At 54.1% G+C, this 18,836-nt stretch overlaps 2 protein-coding genes across 2 annotated transcripts; one reads left to right on the top strand and one right to left on the bottom strand.

The window, feature by feature from the left end:
* Positions 1-761: 761 nt before the first annotated feature.
* Positions 762-6,852, top strand: NCLIV_049310 (hypothetical protein; the record flags this gene model as incomplete). Its single annotated transcript, XM_003884483.1, has 10 exons — positions 762-827; positions 1,379-1,425; positions 2,370-2,428; positions 2,707-2,834; positions 3,262-3,296; positions 3,557-3,605; positions 3,911-3,966; positions 5,185-5,860; positions 6,110-6,545; positions 6,719-6,852. 10 exons carry the CDS (start codon positions 762-764, stop codon positions 6,850-6,852), a joined length of 1,686 nt encoding a protein of 561 aa, XP_003884532.1.
* A 2,935-nt stretch (positions 6,853-9,787) lies between these two features.
* On the bottom strand, positions 9,788-15,817 carry NCLIV_049320 (hypothetical protein; the record flags this gene model as incomplete). Its single annotated transcript, XM_003884484.1, has 1 exon — positions 9,788-15,817. The coding sequence occupies one exon, from the start codon at positions 15,815-15,817 to the stop codon at positions 9,788-9,790; it is 6,030 nt and encodes a 2,009-aa protein (XP_003884533.1).
* Positions 15,818-18,836: the final 3,019 nt, after the last annotated feature.

Here is an 18,836-nt window from a genome sequence, read left to right on the forward strand (position 1 = left end):
CGCTCTATTTTTTTTTCCGTTTGCTCGATTAACCAGATGGTCCTAAGGAAACACACAGAGGAGATGCGACGTCGGGAATTACAACAACTCCAGGAGAAGCAGTGAGAGATGCAGAAGTGAAATCGTCTTTGGGTTTCGCCGGGGACCGCAGACGATCACCTGAAAGAACAATAGAGCTGATATACAGACAGGAGAAGCATTATGCAAACCACACTATAACTCGGAAGCCCACGCAACGAGATGAGGCGTCAGCAAGCACGATTAGCCCTGCTCTCAGTCCTGATGTCAGAGGGCCAAGGAGGCACCTGAAACACATTAGTCAAATGAGGATCTTCCTGTCATAGCCCGAGGCCGCTACAGGCACTGTTTAACATCTATTCGCGCCAGAATCTCCTCATGACTCTACGTTACTCCGGAGCTTGCGTCTGCGTCATGCTTCGTCGTCTTCCGCTTTTTGGCTTTCTTCGAGGCAAAAAACTCCAGGAAGGAGGATGATGAGCTACAAGCGTGCACATTCTTTCCTCGTCGGTGAGTGTTTGCCTGAGTGCCATTTTCTGAGTGGCGTCACGGAAGAAAGGTTTTGCCCTGTTTATAAAGGCCTGTATGAAGGGGGCCGAATATCAGAGTCCTGTATGATGCACATTTGAACAAACGTGATTCATTTGCTGAGGTTATCCGCACGAGCATCACCATGAAGGGTGCCATTGGATAGGTCGACGGTTGTGCGTGAGAATTAATGTCTGCGTAACCTAGCACAAAAAATGCATTGTACCTGTTCGCAGCGCCTCTTGCCCCAGAAAACACACCAGCCGCCGCCGCAGCAGCAGGTGAGATACACAATGCGCACGAGGTGCGCTGGTGCTGAAGGGGGCAACTCCGCACGACAGGCGTCCGAACCAGACGACTCCACGTCTACGTGGAAAATTTTCGTATAGCTTCAAAGCAAGGCAAATTGACAACCGTCATCTGACGTGCTTGCTAAAGGGTTCCATTTGAACTGGGCTGTTTTGCCTATGAGGCCTTCGTGCTTTTGATGCTGTGTCTCGGCTCCACAATAATAGAGATACGCAGGCTATTTCAAGAAATACTTCCTTACTAGGGTGCCCTGTGTTGGAACGTCCACGCAGGAAGGGGCCAGGGCCACCTGGAGGCGCTCACCGAGACCTTAATGAGCACAAACGCCTACTAGCTACACTAAACCGGTGATAGAAAACAATTAGACATAGGACGTGTGTCACGGTGCATCTGGGCCTATTTAGTGAAGGTACCACGATGCCTCGTTGCATCAGAGTGCTGTTGTTCTGTATGGTAAGCGATACTTGGATGGTTTTCCGAGGCCACATGCATCCTCGCTATTTCGAACGACGTTTCCACTCAGCCCCCGTTCATCGGCAGCATTCCAAACGCTTCTGCGCAAGCAGCAAGGTACGTGCTACTGAGAGAATGTAGATGAAGGAAAACAATGAGTACACATGCCACTCCGTCTCCGCAGAATAACGAAAGCCTACTCTTTCATCCGCCCGATAATACGCGCGACGCACGTCAAATGGTCACGCCGTTCTGTAACTATAAAACTCGCTCGTTATATGAAGCCCCACCGGAATAGTAGCAAAATGGGCGTCTTCTCGATTACTACAAAAACCGACAGCACTGTACACCTGTGGATGGAAAAACTCGCGCTCTGTGTATCACATGTGTAAGAGGAGAATGCAAGCAGGGGAAGAGTCCGTGTCGTATTGCTGTGTGTATATACGAAATTTTTTGTTGGAAACATGCGAGTCCTTTTCAGCGCTCAAAAAGCAACTAGACGCATTAGATGACGAAGAAAATGAACTTGCGTTGGAGCTGATGGTGAGGGGCAAAGGCGGGCACGGCTTGGGGCGTACCATCGACGTCCAATCCAGTTGGCGAATCGAAACGAACAAGACGATACGTCCTTACGGAACCGACATTTTTTGCCGGACATGCCATAGATGACTACTCAGTCGATCGAATATCAGGCCGTTACTGTGTCATCTGGCGTGAGAGCTGTTGGCATTCAGCGTGCCTCGTTGTGTACAGCAGCACCCTTTCAAAACTTCCTTTTTACAGTTGGTCTTTGTTCGCAGGCAGAGTACCAAAGAGTCCTTCACAATTTCATTCATGAAAACACACGCTGCGTCGAACTGTTCCTGCAAACGTAAGCATTAGATCGTCGCGTTCCCTGACAATATACGGCAGCTGCATGGCAGTCAGCTCCGTTCATCCTAACAGGATCACCTCTGGCAACAAACGATTGGTCAGTCCATGCAAAACACGCCAAACATACTTTCCAGCTTCAAACCTGAAGGCTCCTTAGTTATGACCCATCTGTTGTAACTGTTTTGCAGGCCTGCAGGGAAGCGAATGCTCTACGAGCGCACCAGCGAATATCTAGAGTTGAACCCCGGTACGCGGTCGAGTCGTTCATCGATAGCAAAGAGTGACATCACTACCTTGCTCAACAACTATACATCAGGGGAAGCTGTGGCTGTTGTAAACAAGATACAGGACAACGTGTCGGAAACGCACCCTGTCCATAGAAGGGTTGCACAGCTTTTCAGTTTTCGCCTGTAAGACCGGCTATCACAGTTCATACAGGACAGACACGATCCTACGCGTTGAATCTAGAGTGTCGGGCCAATTCCTGAAGGGTTTGAGTTTCCTTTTTCGTTGGGGACTATATAGGTCTCGACCTAGATACAGCTGAGCTGGAGGCGCGACGAGACTTCCGGGAAGTGAATGAAGTTCACCTCAGTGAGAAGTTGACTCAGACGTTCGAAGAAATGAAGAAGTGCTACCGCCTTCGCTACGTTGTGAGGGATGGTTTCCCCACCTCGACAGTCGACTTCCTTCATGACGTTGACTGTCACCAGCAGGCAGTTTCACGTGCAGCAGTCGAGGAAGGATTAGATGTGTTACACGCCCCGATCGAACCTCGGTGATATCCAGTGGATGATGAAGAGGTTGCATAGCCCGCGAGAAAGACGATTCCGGCTTATACAAATTACTACACGCGCCGGCTGCGACTGAGCCACCTTGCTATCGATCGACAGACCTGCATTGCTGCCCATGAAGGCTACGAGACACAAACTTTCTCAGTTCACTGTGTACTGAAGACAGTGAATCGTCTTGCGCGCACAGGTGTTTTCACATGCCATCTCGTTCCAACGAGGATGACCGCACCACACATTATGAGCGAAAGAAAGCGCCCTTTCCCTGATGAAATTGCTTGTCCTCCAGCTTGGCAGGCTTAACCTTATGTACGAGCTTCTCAAGTAAGCTGTTGATGATGAAGCGTTGCATAAAGTCTGAGCAAGGCGGGCCATACTGGGTCAGATTACTTGCTCTACGTATATTTAGGCTGTCTGCCTCGAGCCCGTTATATTCGTTAAGTTGCCCCGCAGAACGGGACTGGCCTCCTCACTAAAGTTTACCGAGGTGCATGGTGAACTTAGAATTGGAGGCGACAAACTTCTGACGGAAGCATCATCCTCTGTTTTACGATGGGCAACGCTGCTCTCTGCCTCTGCCGCAGGATCGAAGAGCACTACAACTCACTCGTCGCTGATGGCAAGGTTCATCCTGTAAGTCGCCTCCAATGTCCTATCTAAACATGCTCCGCACAACCGTACGTCTCGCTCGCAGAACCACGAGCGTGTAAACGTCGCAGCGTATCGGGTGTAACGGGCGTGGACACTCTCAAGATGTCTTTGTGTGGCCACTGTTCGCCAGTTTAAGCCTGGTAACAAGACCACACGCGCACTTACATCATCAGTGTTCTCTGCACTTGCTTGAGAACTTTTGGTATTCTGCAGGAGCCTCGTCATGAGATTAACACCTTGTTACAGGTTTTAGAGTGTATGTAATGTGTTTCGCATCCCGGTCGCAGGCTAACCTTGGGCTCTTCGACTCGAAGATCGTCGGCCGGATGCGCAGTGGCGAGTGGTAAGCTGAGATGAAGGCGCTGAGCTACTTTGGAAACAGAACGTTGTTTCGAAGACTTGCCACGCATGCTGCACTACTTTACCCTGGCATGTGTTGGTGTCGGCGGTTGTTGCACAATATGATGCTCTCTTGAGCGCCGAGAAACAGCTGCCGCTATTGAGCGCATGTGTCGCTGATATTTCGGCAAACTGGAACCAACTGCACGATACCGATGTAAGCGTGTCGCTGGCGATAAGCGTTTACGAGGACCCCAACAGCTGTACACATGTACTTCTCTGCGTCGAGTGCCGGGTCTCACCGCCCGGTTGAAGTCCTGTATCTCCATTGTACCCGCAACAGGTTCCAGATGGTGTCGGACATTCTCCCTTCGCTGGATGTTTTGGTTGACTTCACCGCGCTAAGGAGCGGATCGAAAGCGTCTCAATCTCCTCGATCGGTTGCTCTTTCCCGCTTTGACAAGCGGTCGAACAAGACCCCCTCTGTGACGTCTTCCCCGAAGAAAGGGCTTCTCTCCGTAGGGAACAAGGCGGCGCCTCGGGCTTTTCGGTCGGTATCGTCGAAAACCCTTTCGACTCCCGAAACCGTGACAAGCGGCCGGAAAGCCACAGATGAAAGATCCATATGGAGACAGCGGGCAACCCCCCGGCAAAAGCAACAGACGCGCGCTTGCGACCGGCAGTCCGAGCCGCGTGGGAGTCCATCGTGTGCGAAGGAAGTCGGAATCAGTCCCCTCCGAAGCTTCCACCGGAGCTGCTCCACATGTCAAAAAGGCGGTCCATGTGCCGAGTCGCAATCTTCAGCATTCGCTTCGAATTTCCGCGAGGAATGTTCTCCATCAGTTCTGCGGTCTCCCCGATCTCCACCGTACCTCGGAACAAAAGGGCAGAACTCATTGTCCAAAACTGGCTCGCATCAAAGTCTGCATGTTCCGTGCGAAAAAGCATCGAGTACATCTTGTGGAGAGAACAATGATGGTCACAGCGCCGAGGCAGCGAAGTCGGAGCTTGGCGCATGTGCTCTCCGGAAGCTGCCTTGGACCGCAGACGCTTTTCCTTCAATCGCATCGCCAGCAGACGCTGCCGAGGATCGACTGTCAGCGTCACATCATACAGCCTTCCTTCTTGTCGACTCTGCAATGCGCGACACTCCGAGCAGCGAGGAGTCCTGCCATGGCGCCGCCTGCGGCCTGTTTACTGCTTCATGCTCCTCTCCGCGCAGCAAAAATTGGAGAGGCGAGACTCGCGCACTTGGCTCTCAACTCACTAGCGAAACGAATCGCAAAGGAGGCTCGGCCAATCTCCACAACTCACGTCGCGAAGGAGCCGGAGGAAGGATCCGACCGGAGGCTCCGTCTCACGGGCTCCAGCGGCTGTCCACGCGTGATGGAGTCGCTTCTGGACCTTGCCGAATTCTTCAGCCTCCCATGGAAAAGTCGCAAACCGCTCCGCGGGAGATGCAGCAACCCGAAAAGGGGCAAATGTTTCAGGTTATCGGTGACGGGAAACCTGGCATGACAGACGAAAGTAGCCGGGCCTCGCAGGAGGAAGAAGAAACTGCAGTGACGGCTTCCACGTCCCGGGAAAACACTTTCGAAAGGACTTCCTCCATCAATGCCAATCCAGGCGTGTTCAACGGCCCCACGGCGGCAGCTCCGCTTCCTAGGATCCCGACTAAACGAGGCATTGGTTTCGGTCGCTTTCGGATGCATTCTGTGCCAGGAGGGTTGGGAAACGTGGTCACTGGCATGGATGAAACGATGCTCTTGCCGGGGAACCAGAAGCTCCCAACCGGCCGCACGCAAACAGCGTTCACTGCGGGTGGCTTGGAAAACCTCCAAGAAAAGCCGAGTCAGCCTCTTTCACTCTGCACTTCTCCTGCGGCCGGTCCTGCACATGTGTGTCGGCCTGCAACATTGACGAAGCAAAGTTGTCATGTCCAACAGTGCTTGTGTCACGCGGCACACCCAGGGGAATCCCGAGGCAGGACGCACTCGAAACGGGCGACAGCTGCGGTCGCTCACAGTTACTTGGCACGTGAACAACGCGCGCACTCAGAGGTCTATGCCGAGAGTGTGTGGCCGCTTCGCGCTCGCCGCTCCGCGTCTTCGACACCCCCACGTGTAACGCCATTACCAACACGGCAGACAACTGAGACTACAGTCGGGTCTGCGGCGGCGGAGCGATCCGGTCCCGCTGCGTTCAGGAATGAGGCGCAACATTCGACAGCATCCATTCCTCTTCTGCGCGGAGAGCACGGAGTCACTGACAACCCCTCCGTACCTTCCGGCGCCATGCACCAGAAGTGCCCCAACGTTGTCCAACCCGGCGGCCAGTTCGTCGAGAGTCAGAGCGTGCGGCTGCTGATCGATCCAAGTGTCCGACAACTGGCTGAAGCCGCCTCTTCCAGCGCGGCCAGATCTGTGCCCGGTTACAACGAAACAGATGCGTGCCAAGTGCGTCCGGATATTGCCGTGCCTGGGCAGCCAAGGGGAGTCGATGCAGAAGCTATTCCTGCGGAGGACTGCTGTCACGCGCACTGCCAAGGCGTAGGACAGGAAAGTGCAGCACCTGCCGAGAAACGTAAGAGTCAGTGCAGCCAGGAGCGGAGCGCTGTGCACAGGAACAATTCGCCTGGCGTTCGACAGCCAAGAGGGCACATACCAGCTCTCTGCGGGGCCCACGCTTCGTTGGACACCAGCTGTGGTCAAATGGGCATCCCAGTCTCGTTTGTGCAGCCCTTGGATGATCTTCAGAACTCCGGGAAGGCTGCACCAGTCACCTCGTGCTTAAACGCGACGTTCCACGGCTGTGCAGCTACAGCAGGGACGCACTTTCCACCATCAGCGGCGGACCCCCTCCGTGCTTCCCCAACGGTACTCACCGATAACAGGTTTCCACCACCTGCAGCTGCACTGGGACCACGGGTCCTGACCATTATACGGTCAGTTTTCCCCGTGGAACGGGCCGAACAGACTAACCAAAATACGACGCGGTCAAGAAGCTACATGCAGACTCAAGTACCAGCTTGCAACCCAACGAGTATTCGGCCTCGAAGAAGTGTGCCCAGTCCTAGGGGAGCGCCCCAGAACATAGAACGACGCATCAGACACCGCAGGAACATGAAGGCCCAATCCCACAATGGAGAAGTGCAGGACATGAATGTCGTCGACAGCGCCGTTCGGCTTGTTGGTTTCAACGACTTGCTACAGAATTCCCTTGATACTTCTGCTCTTAACCAGGAAAATGGTTGCTCCGATCCACAACGCATCGACCGCACCATATTCCAACCCGTGCGCCACACCATGAATCCCGCCGTCAGAAACAGTTGTCCGACTGAGACGCCAAGGAGTCCTCACAATAACACCAAATCTGTCGCGTCGCATGCCATACAAAAGAGTCGCCATTTGTCTCCATCGTCGGCGATTTGCAGACTTAGCACTGCTTCGGAAAAGAGGCAGTCGCACTGTGAAATGTTCAGGGAGCATGTGACGCAAGAACAAGCCAATGTGCCGGCTGCTGCATTACCCGATTCACGCCCTGGGGACGTTTCAATGGTTGATTCTCCAGGCAAATTCATTAGGGATGGCCGATGCGGACGCGATGGAGACCGGGAGTGGCTAGCCGGGGGCGTTCCCGCGCAATCTGGAAAACCGATTATGGAGAAAAGCTCGAGTTGCACATCCTCTTTGACGGGTCACAATGAGGCACATCGCTACATATCCGAAGGCGGTACACATGCTACATCCTTGCCCTCAGTAACAGGGGAACGCCGTCCAGGTTGGGAGGCGGCAGCGGGCACTTCTGCCGTGGCACCCACAAGGAATGCTGTCAGGGAAAACAGGACGGCCACCAACGGTGTAGTACGCTCTCAACATCAGGCAACCAATGTTGCGCAGTCGTCCACCACAGATTTAGTGCCCGCAGCGCATGGAAACTGCACGTCCGATATCAGCTGCGTGCTTGTGCCTGAGATGTCAGAGATGGCCCCGCAAACGCTGGCTCAAGCTTACTGTCCAAGCTCGTTTGGTGTCATATCCAGCTATTCGCGTGAATGTGGTTCCAGAGCGGCAGGAACAACCAGCGAGACCGGAGCTGCAGCGTGTCCGCAGGGACGGCCACGCGGCACAGGTGGACAGGCGGCCGTGCCACACATGTTCCAACGCCATTGCTTCTCTAATGAACAAGCCGCAACTGCAAACACTGCAAACCCGTGTCTTCCCGGAATGAGCATGCCCATTATGTACGCTGGACAGCATATTGTTCCGTCTACGGGAAACCCGCTGTTCCTCAGCGCGTTGGAGCGATTCCCGCAAATGCAGCACTACACTGCGACTCCCGGAACTGAGTGTGCAGCCTTCCTGCTTACTTCCTGTCATGAGGCAAAGACTCTCCCCGCCCTACCTGTCATAGTCGCCAAGCAATGGCAACGTACATGTGGGGACGTTCTGGCGCACCCGGCAGCTGAACAGAGGCTTTTGTGGTATGATGCTTCTTACCCGAATGGAACACACCCCGTCAGGCTACGCAGTACTGCCCGTGTAACCTAACTGTTGCCCTCCGCAGCATTGCCCACCAGTGAGATTCGTGCTTGAGACTTGCCTCGGTTCTGTCACACAGTGGCGCCGTGTCAGTCCAAGACGATGTGGCAGGCGACCGGAACAGGCTGTACATATCGGTGAATATATGCTTTGGCGCCGAACTGAGAAACTTCCATTGCACGTCTTCATCCAAATGCTGGTTCTTCTGCCACGGTGCTTCAACCGTCCTGTTCTGCTTCGTCACTGTCCCGATAGACAGCCACTTCCAAGGAGTCTTCTTTTCGTAACTCCTGGCTTCACCGGCCTCAATATGTGGAGACTCAGGCTATGTGTTCTAGATCCTCCCAGACTATCCACCCAGGAGGGGGGACTCCGATTCACGTGACAGCCCCATCCTTCTGAAGCAAGCTGAAAACGTTCCACCACCTTTGACGCGGCTGGTAGGGCAGGTGATTCCTGTGCCCGAACACACAATGACAGTCGGACCCGCGTGCGCCATCTTTTGTTCACCCATGCTGTCCGCTCTGACCTTTCAGCTGCTTCGCGTAGTATATGCACATCGTTTGTGTAGAACACTGGTGCGCCCATGTTGAGGCCTCATTTGAGCCCTGCAACGGTTGATACGGCTTTACAACTAGTTGACATTATACGAGAGTTACGACAGTGCTGTCGCATCATGTATAGAAAGCAATGCGGATGGTTAGAAACACACTCAGTTCCTCGACTACCACTTTCTCTTTTGGCGAGCCGCCCGTGCCCCAACAAATGGCCCACGATGCGAGAAAGACTGCCCCCTGTGGACAGATCCATTGTCACTAACACCAAATATAGCGCGATACTCAGGAATCCTTCACAAATGGTTATTTCCACAGACGAAGCAAAAATGATCGAGACTTCCTGGTCACCAATAGCCACCGTATCTGTCGTCGCAGTGCCACCACTGACGGAAAGGACGCACATGTGCATTCCATGAGAGTCTTCATGGACTTCACAGCCACAAATCGACATCAGCCCCCGGACGAAGAAGCTAAAAATATTATTGATGCTTCAAGGGACTCACGATCAGGCACTCCAACAACAAGGACATTGTTGAGCTTGAACGCTTCCGGTTGTACTGAGAGCATATTGAATGTAAAAATCCACAGCAACCGTTGTCTCCCGCTGAGCACTTCGGTGAGCACATCAAACCTGCGTATTGGTGAGGCGAAGGAAACTTGCAAAATATCTTCGGCCTGCCACAGGGTCTTTTGGAAGGGATGCAGACCTCAAGCTGTGATGCGAATTTCAGAAGAGAATCGAGACTCCGTCGAAGAGTTTTGAGTCGAGTAACGTTTGGGCTGACGCCACCGCGATACTGTCTGGCGCCTCCTTCCTCGCTTGGCGGATTAACGCGGCCACCTCCTTGAGGAGGCCAGCCGGGGCAAGGAAGCGGTCAACGAAGGCTGCTGCAATCCTGACATACTCCTCGGGTGCTCCTCTAATGTTGCCGACCTCACCAGCAAAGCTGATGATCTGAAACCGAGCCTCAGCTTCCTCGTCATTCAGCTGCAGTCCTACGGCCCTGACAGCAGACTCAAGGGCGTCTATCCTCTCTTCAGCGGTACCGAGCAGCTGCTCAGGACCAGCATCATGCATTACCAGAAATTCCACGCACAGGGACAACAGGACATTGAAGGCTCGCGGGTCAGCCAATAACAGGGCCAGCCACTCATACGCCTTCAGTCCAGGGCCACTCCCCAACAGCTGCGACAATCCGTATCCATAATCACCTAAGCGTCCAGATGCGCCGAAGTTCGGCTTCAGACCCGCGATCAATTTCGGCGCCAGGACAGCAGCCAGGAGCAGCTTCTTCAGCTCCAAGTCTCCCATACCGGGAAGAAGCCCTGGCTTGAAGAGGAGGTCGGGTCGGAACAGAGCATCGGGCTTGAGCAAAAGTTCAGGCTTCAGCAGGAGAGCCTTCAACGCAAATGCCTTCAACAGCAACGGCTTCTTGTCAAGAAGCATGCTGGCTACGGGTCCTGCAAGTTGGAGCGGCACCAAGACGTACTTGAAGAAGTCTTTGCCGAGAGCGACGCAAGCAATTTTCGACTCAATCAGTGCCTCCAGGTCACCGAGCAGGCTCAGAAGGGCTCCCATGTCACCTTCCAGGAAGTCATCGTTTGTCGCCGCCCAGTTGCCTTCTTCAATACCTTGGACACCGTTTCCCATGGCCTGCCGTGCGGTCGTCATCATGCGTGCCACATCTTGCGTCAGTCCAGCAGGACCCAGAAACTGGTCAACGAACTCAGCTGCCCGACTGGCGTACTCTTCTTCAGCGCCTTCCTGCTTTCCCACTTCTCTCGCAAACCTTATAATCACTGACCGCGCATCCTCCTCCTCACCCGCAGCTGCGACGTCAGACGCCACCGGAGAGTCGATGGACTCCCAGGATGTGGACTCGGCACCTTGTGCCGTCACTCCATCAGTGTCCATAGCCCCCACCAATCCGTCAAGGCCTCCACCGGACAAACTTGAGAGGAGCATCAGAAGCTGGCCAGGGTCCATTGTCATCAGTTTCTCGATCAGCAGCAGCGGGATGTTCCCCACAGGTGCGCCAAACTTCGGCTTCAGACCCGCGATCAATTTCGGCGCCAGGACAGCAGCCAGGAGCAGCTTCTTCAGCTCCAAGTCTCCCATACCGGGAAGAAGCCCTGGCTTGAAGAGGAGGTCGGGTCGGAACAGAGCATCTGGCTTGAGCAAAAGTTCAGGCTTCAGCAGGAGAGCCTTCAACGCAAATGCCTTCAACAGCAACGGCTTCTTGTCAAGAAGCATGCTGGCTACGGGTCCTGCGAGCTGGAGCGGCACCAAGACGTACTTGAAGAAGTCTTTGCCGAGAGCGACGCAAGCAATTTTCGACTCAATCAGTGCCTCCAGGTCACCGAGCAGGCTCAGAAGGGCTCCCATGTCACCTTCCAGGAAGTCATCGTTTGTCGCCGCCCAGTTGCCTTCTTCAACACCTTGGACACCGTTTCCCATGGCCTGCCGTGCGGTCGTCATCATGCGTGCCACATCTTGCGTCAGTCCAGCAGGACCCAGAAACTGGTCAACGAACTCAGCTGCCCGACTGGCGTACTCTTCTTCAGCGCCTTCCTGCTTTCCCACTTCTCTCGCAAACCTTATAATCACTGACCGCGCATCCTCCTCCGCACCCGCAGCTGCGACGTCAGACGCCACCGGAGAGTCGATGGACTCCCAGGATGTGGACTCGGCACCTTGTGCCGTCACTCCATCAGTGTCCATAGCCCCCACCAATCCGTCAAGGCCTCCACCGGACAAACTTGAGAGGAGCATCAGAAGCTGGCCAGGGTCCATTGTCATCAGTTTCTCGATCAGCAGCAGCGGGATGTTCCCCACAGGTGCGCCAAACTTCGGCTTCAGACCCGCGATCAATTTCGGCGCCAGGACAGCAGCCAGGAGCAGCTTCTTCAGCTCCAAGTCTCCCATACCGGGAAGAAGCCCTGGCTTGAAGAGGAGGTCGGGTCGGAACAGAGCATCTGGCTTGAGCAAAAGTTCAGGCTTCAGCAGGAGAGCCTTCAACGCAAATGCCTTCAACAGCAACGGCTTCTTGTCAAGAAGCATGCTGGCTACGGGTCCTGCGAGCTGGAGCGGCACCAAGACGTACTTGAAGAAGTCTTTGCCGAGAGCGACGCAAGCAATTTTCGACTCAATCAGTGCCTCCAGGTCACCGAGCAGGCTCAGAAGGGCTCCCATGTCACCTTCCAGGAAGTCATCGTTTGTCGCCGCCCAGTTGCCTTCTTCAACACCTTGGACACCGTTTCCCATGGCCTGCCGTGCGGTCGTCATCATGCGTGCCACATCTTGCGTCAGTCCAGCAGGACCCAGAAACTGGTCAACGAACTCAGCTGCCCGACTGGCGTACTCTTCTTCAGCGCCTTCCTGCTTTCCCACTTCTCTCGCAAACCTTATAATCACTGACCGCGCATCCTCCTCCGCACCCGCAGCTGCGACGTCAGACGCCACCGGAGAGTCGATGGACTCCCAGGATGTGGACTCGGCACCTTGTGCCGTCACTCCATCAGTGCCCATAGCCCCCACCAATCCGTCAAGGCCTCCACCGGACAAACTTGAGAGGAGCATCAGAAGCTGGCCAGGGTCCATTGTCATCAGTTTCTCGATCAGCAGCAGCGGGATGTTCCCCACAGGTGCGCCAAGCTTCGGCTTCAGACCCGCGATCAATTTCGGCGCCAGGAAGGCAGCCAGGAGCAGCTTCTTCAGCTCCAAGTCTCCCATACCGGGAAGAAGCCCTGGCTTGAAGAGGAGGTCGGGTCGGAACAGAGCATCTGGCTTGAGCAAAAGTTCAGGCTTCAGCAGGAGAGCCTTCAACGCAAATGCCTTCAACAGCAACGGCTTCTTGTCAAGAAGCATGCTGGCTACGGGTCCTGCGAGCTGGAGCGGCACCAAGACGTACTTGAAGAAGTCTTTGCCGAGAGCGACGCAAGCAATTTTCGACTCAATCAGTGCCTCCAGGTCACCGAGCAGGCTCAGAAGGGCTCCCATGTCACCTTCCAGGAAGTCATCGTTTGTCGCCGCCCAGTTGCCTTCTTCAACACCTTGGACACCGTTTCCCATGGCCTGCCGTGCGGTCGTCATCATGCGTGCCACATCTTGCGTCAGTCCAGCAGGACCCAGAAACTGGTCAACGAACTCAGCTGCCCGACTGGCGTACTCTTCTTCAGCGCCTTCCTGCTTTCCCACTTCTCTCGCAAACCTTATAATCACTGACCGCGCATCCTCCTCCGCACCCGCAGCTGCGACGTCAGACGCCACCGGAGAGTCGATGGACTCCCAGGATGTGGACTCGGCACCTTGTGCCTTCACTCCATCAGTGCCCATAGCCCCCATCAATCCGTCAAGGCCTCCACCGGACAAACTTGAGAGGAGCATCAGAAGCTGGCCAGGGTCCATTGTCATCAGTTTCTCGATCAGCAGCTGCGGGATGTTCCCCACAGGTGCGCCAAACTTCGGCTTCAGACCCGCGATCAATTTCGGCGCCAGGACAGCAGCCAGGAGCAGCTTCTTCAGCTCCAAGTCTCCCATACCGGGAAGAAGCCCTGGCTTGAAGAGGAGGTCGGGTCGGAACAGAGCATCTGGCTTGAGCAAAAGTTCAGGCTTCAGCAGGAGAGCCTTCAACGCAAATGCCTTCAACAGCAACGGCTTCTTGTCAAGAAGCATGCTGGCTACGGGTCCTGCGAGCTGGAGCGGCACCAAGACGTACTTGAAGAAGTCTTTGCCGAGAGCGACGCAAGCAATTTTCGACTCAATCAGTGCCTCCAGGTCACCGAGCAGGCTCAGAAGGGCTCCCATGTCACCTTCCAGGAAGTCATCGTTTGTCGCCGCCCAGTTGCCTTCTTCAACACCTTGGACACCGTTTCCCATGGCCTGCCGTGCGGTCATCATCATGCGTGCCACATCTTGCGTCAGTCCAGCAGGACCCAGAAACTGGTCAACGAACTCAGCTGCCCGACTGGCGTACTCTTCTTCAGCGCCTTCCTGCTTTCCCACTTCTCTCGCAAACCTTATAATCACTGACCGCGCATCCTCCTCCGCACCCGCAGCTGCGACGTCAGACGCCACCGGAGAGTCGATGGACTCCCAGGATGTGGACTCGGCACCTTGTGCCGTCACTCCATCAGTGCCCATAGCCCCCATCAATCCGTCAAGGCCTCCACCGGACAAACTTGAGAGGAGCATCAGAAGCTGGCCAGGGTCCATTGTCATCAGTTTCTCGATCAGCAGCAGCGGGATGTTCCCCACAGGTGCGCCAAACTTCGGCTTCAGACCCGCGATCAATTTCGGCGCCAGGACAGCAGCCAGGAGCAGCTTCTTCAGCTCCAAGTCTCCCATACCGGGAAGAAGCCCTGGCTTGAAGAGGAGGTCGGGTCGGAACAGAGCATCTGGCTTGAGCAAAAGTTCAGGCTTCAGCAGGAGAGCCTTCAACGCAAATGCCTTCAACAGCAACGGCTTCTTGTCAAGAAGCATGCTGGCTACGGGTCCTGCAAGTTGGAGCGGCACCAAGACGTACTTGAAGAAGTCTTTGCCGAGAGCGACGCAAGCAATTTTCGACTCAATCAGTGCCTCCAGGTCACCGAGCAGGCTCAGAAGGGCTCCCATGTCACCTTCCAGGAAGTCATCGTTTGTCGCCGCCCAGTTGCCTTCTTCAACACCTTGGACACCGTTTCCCATGGCCTGCCGTGCGGTCGTCATCATGCGTGCCACATCTTGCGTCAGTCCAGCAGGACCCAGAAACTGGTCAACGAACTCAGCTGCCCGACTGGCGTACTCTTCTTCAGCGCCTTCCTGCTTTCCCACTTCTCTCGCAAACCTTATAATCACTGACCGCGCATCCTCCTCCGCACCCGCAGCTGCGACGTCAGACGCCACCGGAGAGTCGATGGACTCCCAGGATGTGGACTCGGCACCTTGTGCCGTCACTCCATCAGTGCCCATAGCCCCCATCAATCCGTCAAGGCCTCCACCGGACAAACTTGAGAGGAGCATCAGAAGCTGGCCAGGGTCCATTGTCATCAGTTTCTCGATCAGCAGCAGCGGGATGTTCCCCACAGGTGCGCCAAACTTCGGCTTCAGACCCGCGATCAATTTCGGCGCCAGGACAGCAGCCAGGAGCAGCTTCTTCAGCTCCAAGTCTCCCATACCGGGAAGAAGCCCTGGCTTGAAGAGGAGGTCGGGTCGGAACAGAGCATCTGGCTTGAGCAAAAGTTCAGGCTTCAGCAGGAGAGCCTTCAACGCAAATGCCTTCAACAGCAACGGCTTCTTGTCAAGAAGCATGCTGGCTACGGGTCCTGCAAGTTGGAGCGGCACCAAGACGTACTTGAAGAAGTCTTTGCCGAGAGCGACGCAAGCAATTTTCGACTCAATCAGTGCCTCCAGGTCACCGAGCAGGCTCAGAAGGGCTCCCATGTCACCTTCCAGGAAGTCATCGTTTGTCGCCGCCCAGTTGCCTTCTTCAACACCTTGGACACCGTTTCCCATGGCCTGCCGTGCGGTCGTCATCATGCGTGCCACATCTTGCGTCAGTCCAGCAGGACCCAAAAACTGGTCAACGAACTCAGCTGCCCGACTGGCGTACTCTTCTTCAGCACCGTGTTTTGATTTTGCGGTCTGTGTAGCCAGAGATATTATAAGGGACCGTGCTCGTGCAATGTTTTGTAGGTGGCCGGACTGACTGTCGTGGTCGTCAAGGAACTCGTGTCGAGCAGCTGCGGCAGTCGCAGACTCATTCCCTTTATGGCGCATCGGATTCGATGCATTACCCGTCGATTCCGTTTCTTGTGAAAGGCTCTGCAAGCGCCGACGTCGAAGCCTCCTAGGTTCAAGTGGAGCCTCTGCAGTACATTGACAGACAACAAAACCCTTGTTACTGCCGTGTCGTTTAAAGCAAAGCATTTTTCTTACCAAAAGAATATTCCCTAGTTGGAACGAGCACATCTTGCATGTCTCCCTTGAGGCGAAGTGCGGCCGCTAAGAGCGGGTCGTTGATCAGGGATGGTGTTGTGTGTGGATTTCCTTTCCGTGTTGCCGTCTGGGTGAAGGTTTTGTTCAGAACTGTTTCAAAGAATGGATTCTTCCTGTCTGCTCCCGGAGCCAACGGTACGCTTGTTTGAGCAGAAAGGACATTCGGTATTAAAAGAAGATCAGACAGCAGAAAGTCTAGCGCAGACACAGTCGGGGCGTGGTTCAATTCCTCTTGAACCTGCGAATTGTTTTGTTGGTCACCGCAGGCACACTGCAACAAGAGAAAAAGCAGCGTCCACTGAAGGACACATGTTGGAGTAAAACGTAAAAGATTCATTGTTATTAAAATACGGTTGCCTGCGATCAAAACTGCCGCTACAAAAAATAACACAAAATGCAAATTTAACATGAATGACAGTGGCTGAGCCGCATGGGCTGGCAGCGGACACGTTCTTCCGGGTCTACCTGCGCACGTTCGAGCGTGCACGATCCTGGCGCATCATCCAATCAACTTCATTGCCGTCACAAGACCCAGGATCGCTATTGGCTGCCTGTTATTGGCCCTTTTTTCGGTAGCTGCAACAGGCTCCAATAGCTGTGCACCCTTGACAGGGAGTTGTGTTTCCCAAATGACCGGAGAGTAGGCGGTCTGTTCATGGATCAGGAGGGCTAGTTGGCGCGTAAGTCCCTCGCACACTGCCTGTATAAGAGGGAGCTCGCAACTGTACCGCGCACGATACCACAAAAGAGAGACCTGAAGACCAAACGCGGTACTCAACCGTGGCCTGGCTGAGGGGAGCCTGTCAAATGTAGAACCTGTAGGACGAAAAACTCAGGGTCGTGTGGGGTTCATTGTCTCGTGTTTGCTCCTGCTGTAGAGACCATCGGTCCGGACACAGGGAAAATGAAGGTACGGTGAGTACTCATTTTTATTCCTCTTAAACCCCTGGTTGAACACTGGGGATTCTGTAGGCACAACGGGATGATTAAATGTATGTCAAGAGCGCCTTCGAAAACATGTGTGTGTTTCTGCTATAGAGCTACACGGCAAGTCTCCTCTGCCAACGACAGCAGTAAATACAAAATTTCCGCCCTCCGACTAGTGACCGGGGCCGCCCACCAGGAGACCGATAACGGGATGGGTGTCTGCAATTGTGCAAGCACTTTGCCTTCCATGACCTCTCGCAAGAAACGTTGTTACAGGATGCCCTAAGAGACGCCCTGGAATGTGCCAATGCTTTTTGTGTTAGACGTGTTAAGCAGCACCAAGACGAGTGATCCAGTTGACCCCGTCCCCCCAACCGTCGATATCTGAACTGTTCGTCCTCAAGATTTTACCTGCCAGGAACAGCGCGCGTAAGATCGTGGACCGTGGCTAGTATCGATCACTTCCCAGGTGTTTCTTCAACACTGTTGACGGGATCAGCTAGTTACTCCGTTTCCGGTGATATAGGAACTGCAGTCTTCTGGATGCAGGAACTGCAGCCATGAGGGGGTAGAACGCTATTCTGGTGAGCCGCGTCTGTCTATTGATCCCCACTGTTACCCTGTGGAGGTGGCCGCTACTGCTGATGCGCCTCAACGCAGGACGATGCAGACATTGCTTCACTTGTACCAATTTCCTCTGCTGTAAAGTAGAAGCCACGTAAGTGAAAGTGCTTCTGCTGTGACTTGGATAGTCGGCGATGCTAATTTCTGTGTGTCTACTGCTTCAGCTTGTAGATCAAGGACGAAATTCCTTCACCCTCGTCAGCGATTCCGTGAGTGTCGCCACGCATGAGGGTCTTCGTGCAGTCCTTTATCCTCCAACAGAACCGCAGCGTTTGCTGATTCTCTTCCACGGAAATGTTTGGCACGTACATCCATGCTGAAGCCTCAATATAGAGAATTCGACGGCTCGCGCACATCAGTGCAGTGATCTCACCACCAATGCGTCCCAGTGGATAAGAGAGAAGATGTGCTCGAAGACAGGCCCCTTTCCTCGCGGGATTTGCCATTGTCCGTGTAGGTGGCTCCCGGGAGATGAGGCTCTTAACCGCCTAGGAGAAAGAGTATTTATAGAGACAACATGACTGGTGCGAAGGAAAACCTCTGTCATAGGTGAAACGGATTTTTTAATTGAATAAAAACGCCTATTCCTCAGTTGCCCATTCCATGCCACGATCAACGCTTGCGATAAATCCGCCCTCCATCTTGGGAGGTCTTTTTCCCATTAACTTGAGGAGGCGTGATTACAAAGAAATGTAGTGCCGTCAATGCGTCACACATGGTTGACCAGCGGCTTGGTCTTGCGTTCCGCTCAGGCCTGTTTTCTACATTTCCATATATTAGTCAATTGCTATCATGTTACTTCTTATTTGATAGGATTGAGGTGTAACCTAAAGTATCCGGTACAATGCCAACCGGTGCCCAGCAAGCATGATCCCCACGGTTCTGGAGGGTTTTGGATATCGTCCAAGCAGTTTATCACAGAGGCGAGCGCAGTCGATAGGGCTACCCACAAATGTAGCGAGATTTCTACCCCACCTGTTGAAAGTTCTCTTTCAAAAACGACTCCCTCCTCACGGGGGACATTTGCTTTTTCGCTGCTGCAAGGGTGCGGAACCATTCCTCAAATGAAGCTTGCAGGCGTCGTTTGTTGAACTCAATTACATGCAGCAGTTGCTGTATTTGGCCCTTGACGTTCATCATTTCTTCTGTGCACCGAGTATACTCTGTTCGGTGTTTAGCAATTCGCTCTTGTATAGATTCTTCTTCCTGTGCACCATGGCAGTGCCAAGACAGCAAGCAGCAGCGGTGT

Source organism: Neospora caninum, chromosome X, assembly GCF_000208865.1.
Source record: "Neospora caninum Liverpool complete genome, chromosome X".
Classification (NCBI taxonomy): domain Eukaryota; phylum Apicomplexa; class Conoidasida; order Eucoccidiorida; family Sarcocystidae; genus Neospora; species Neospora caninum.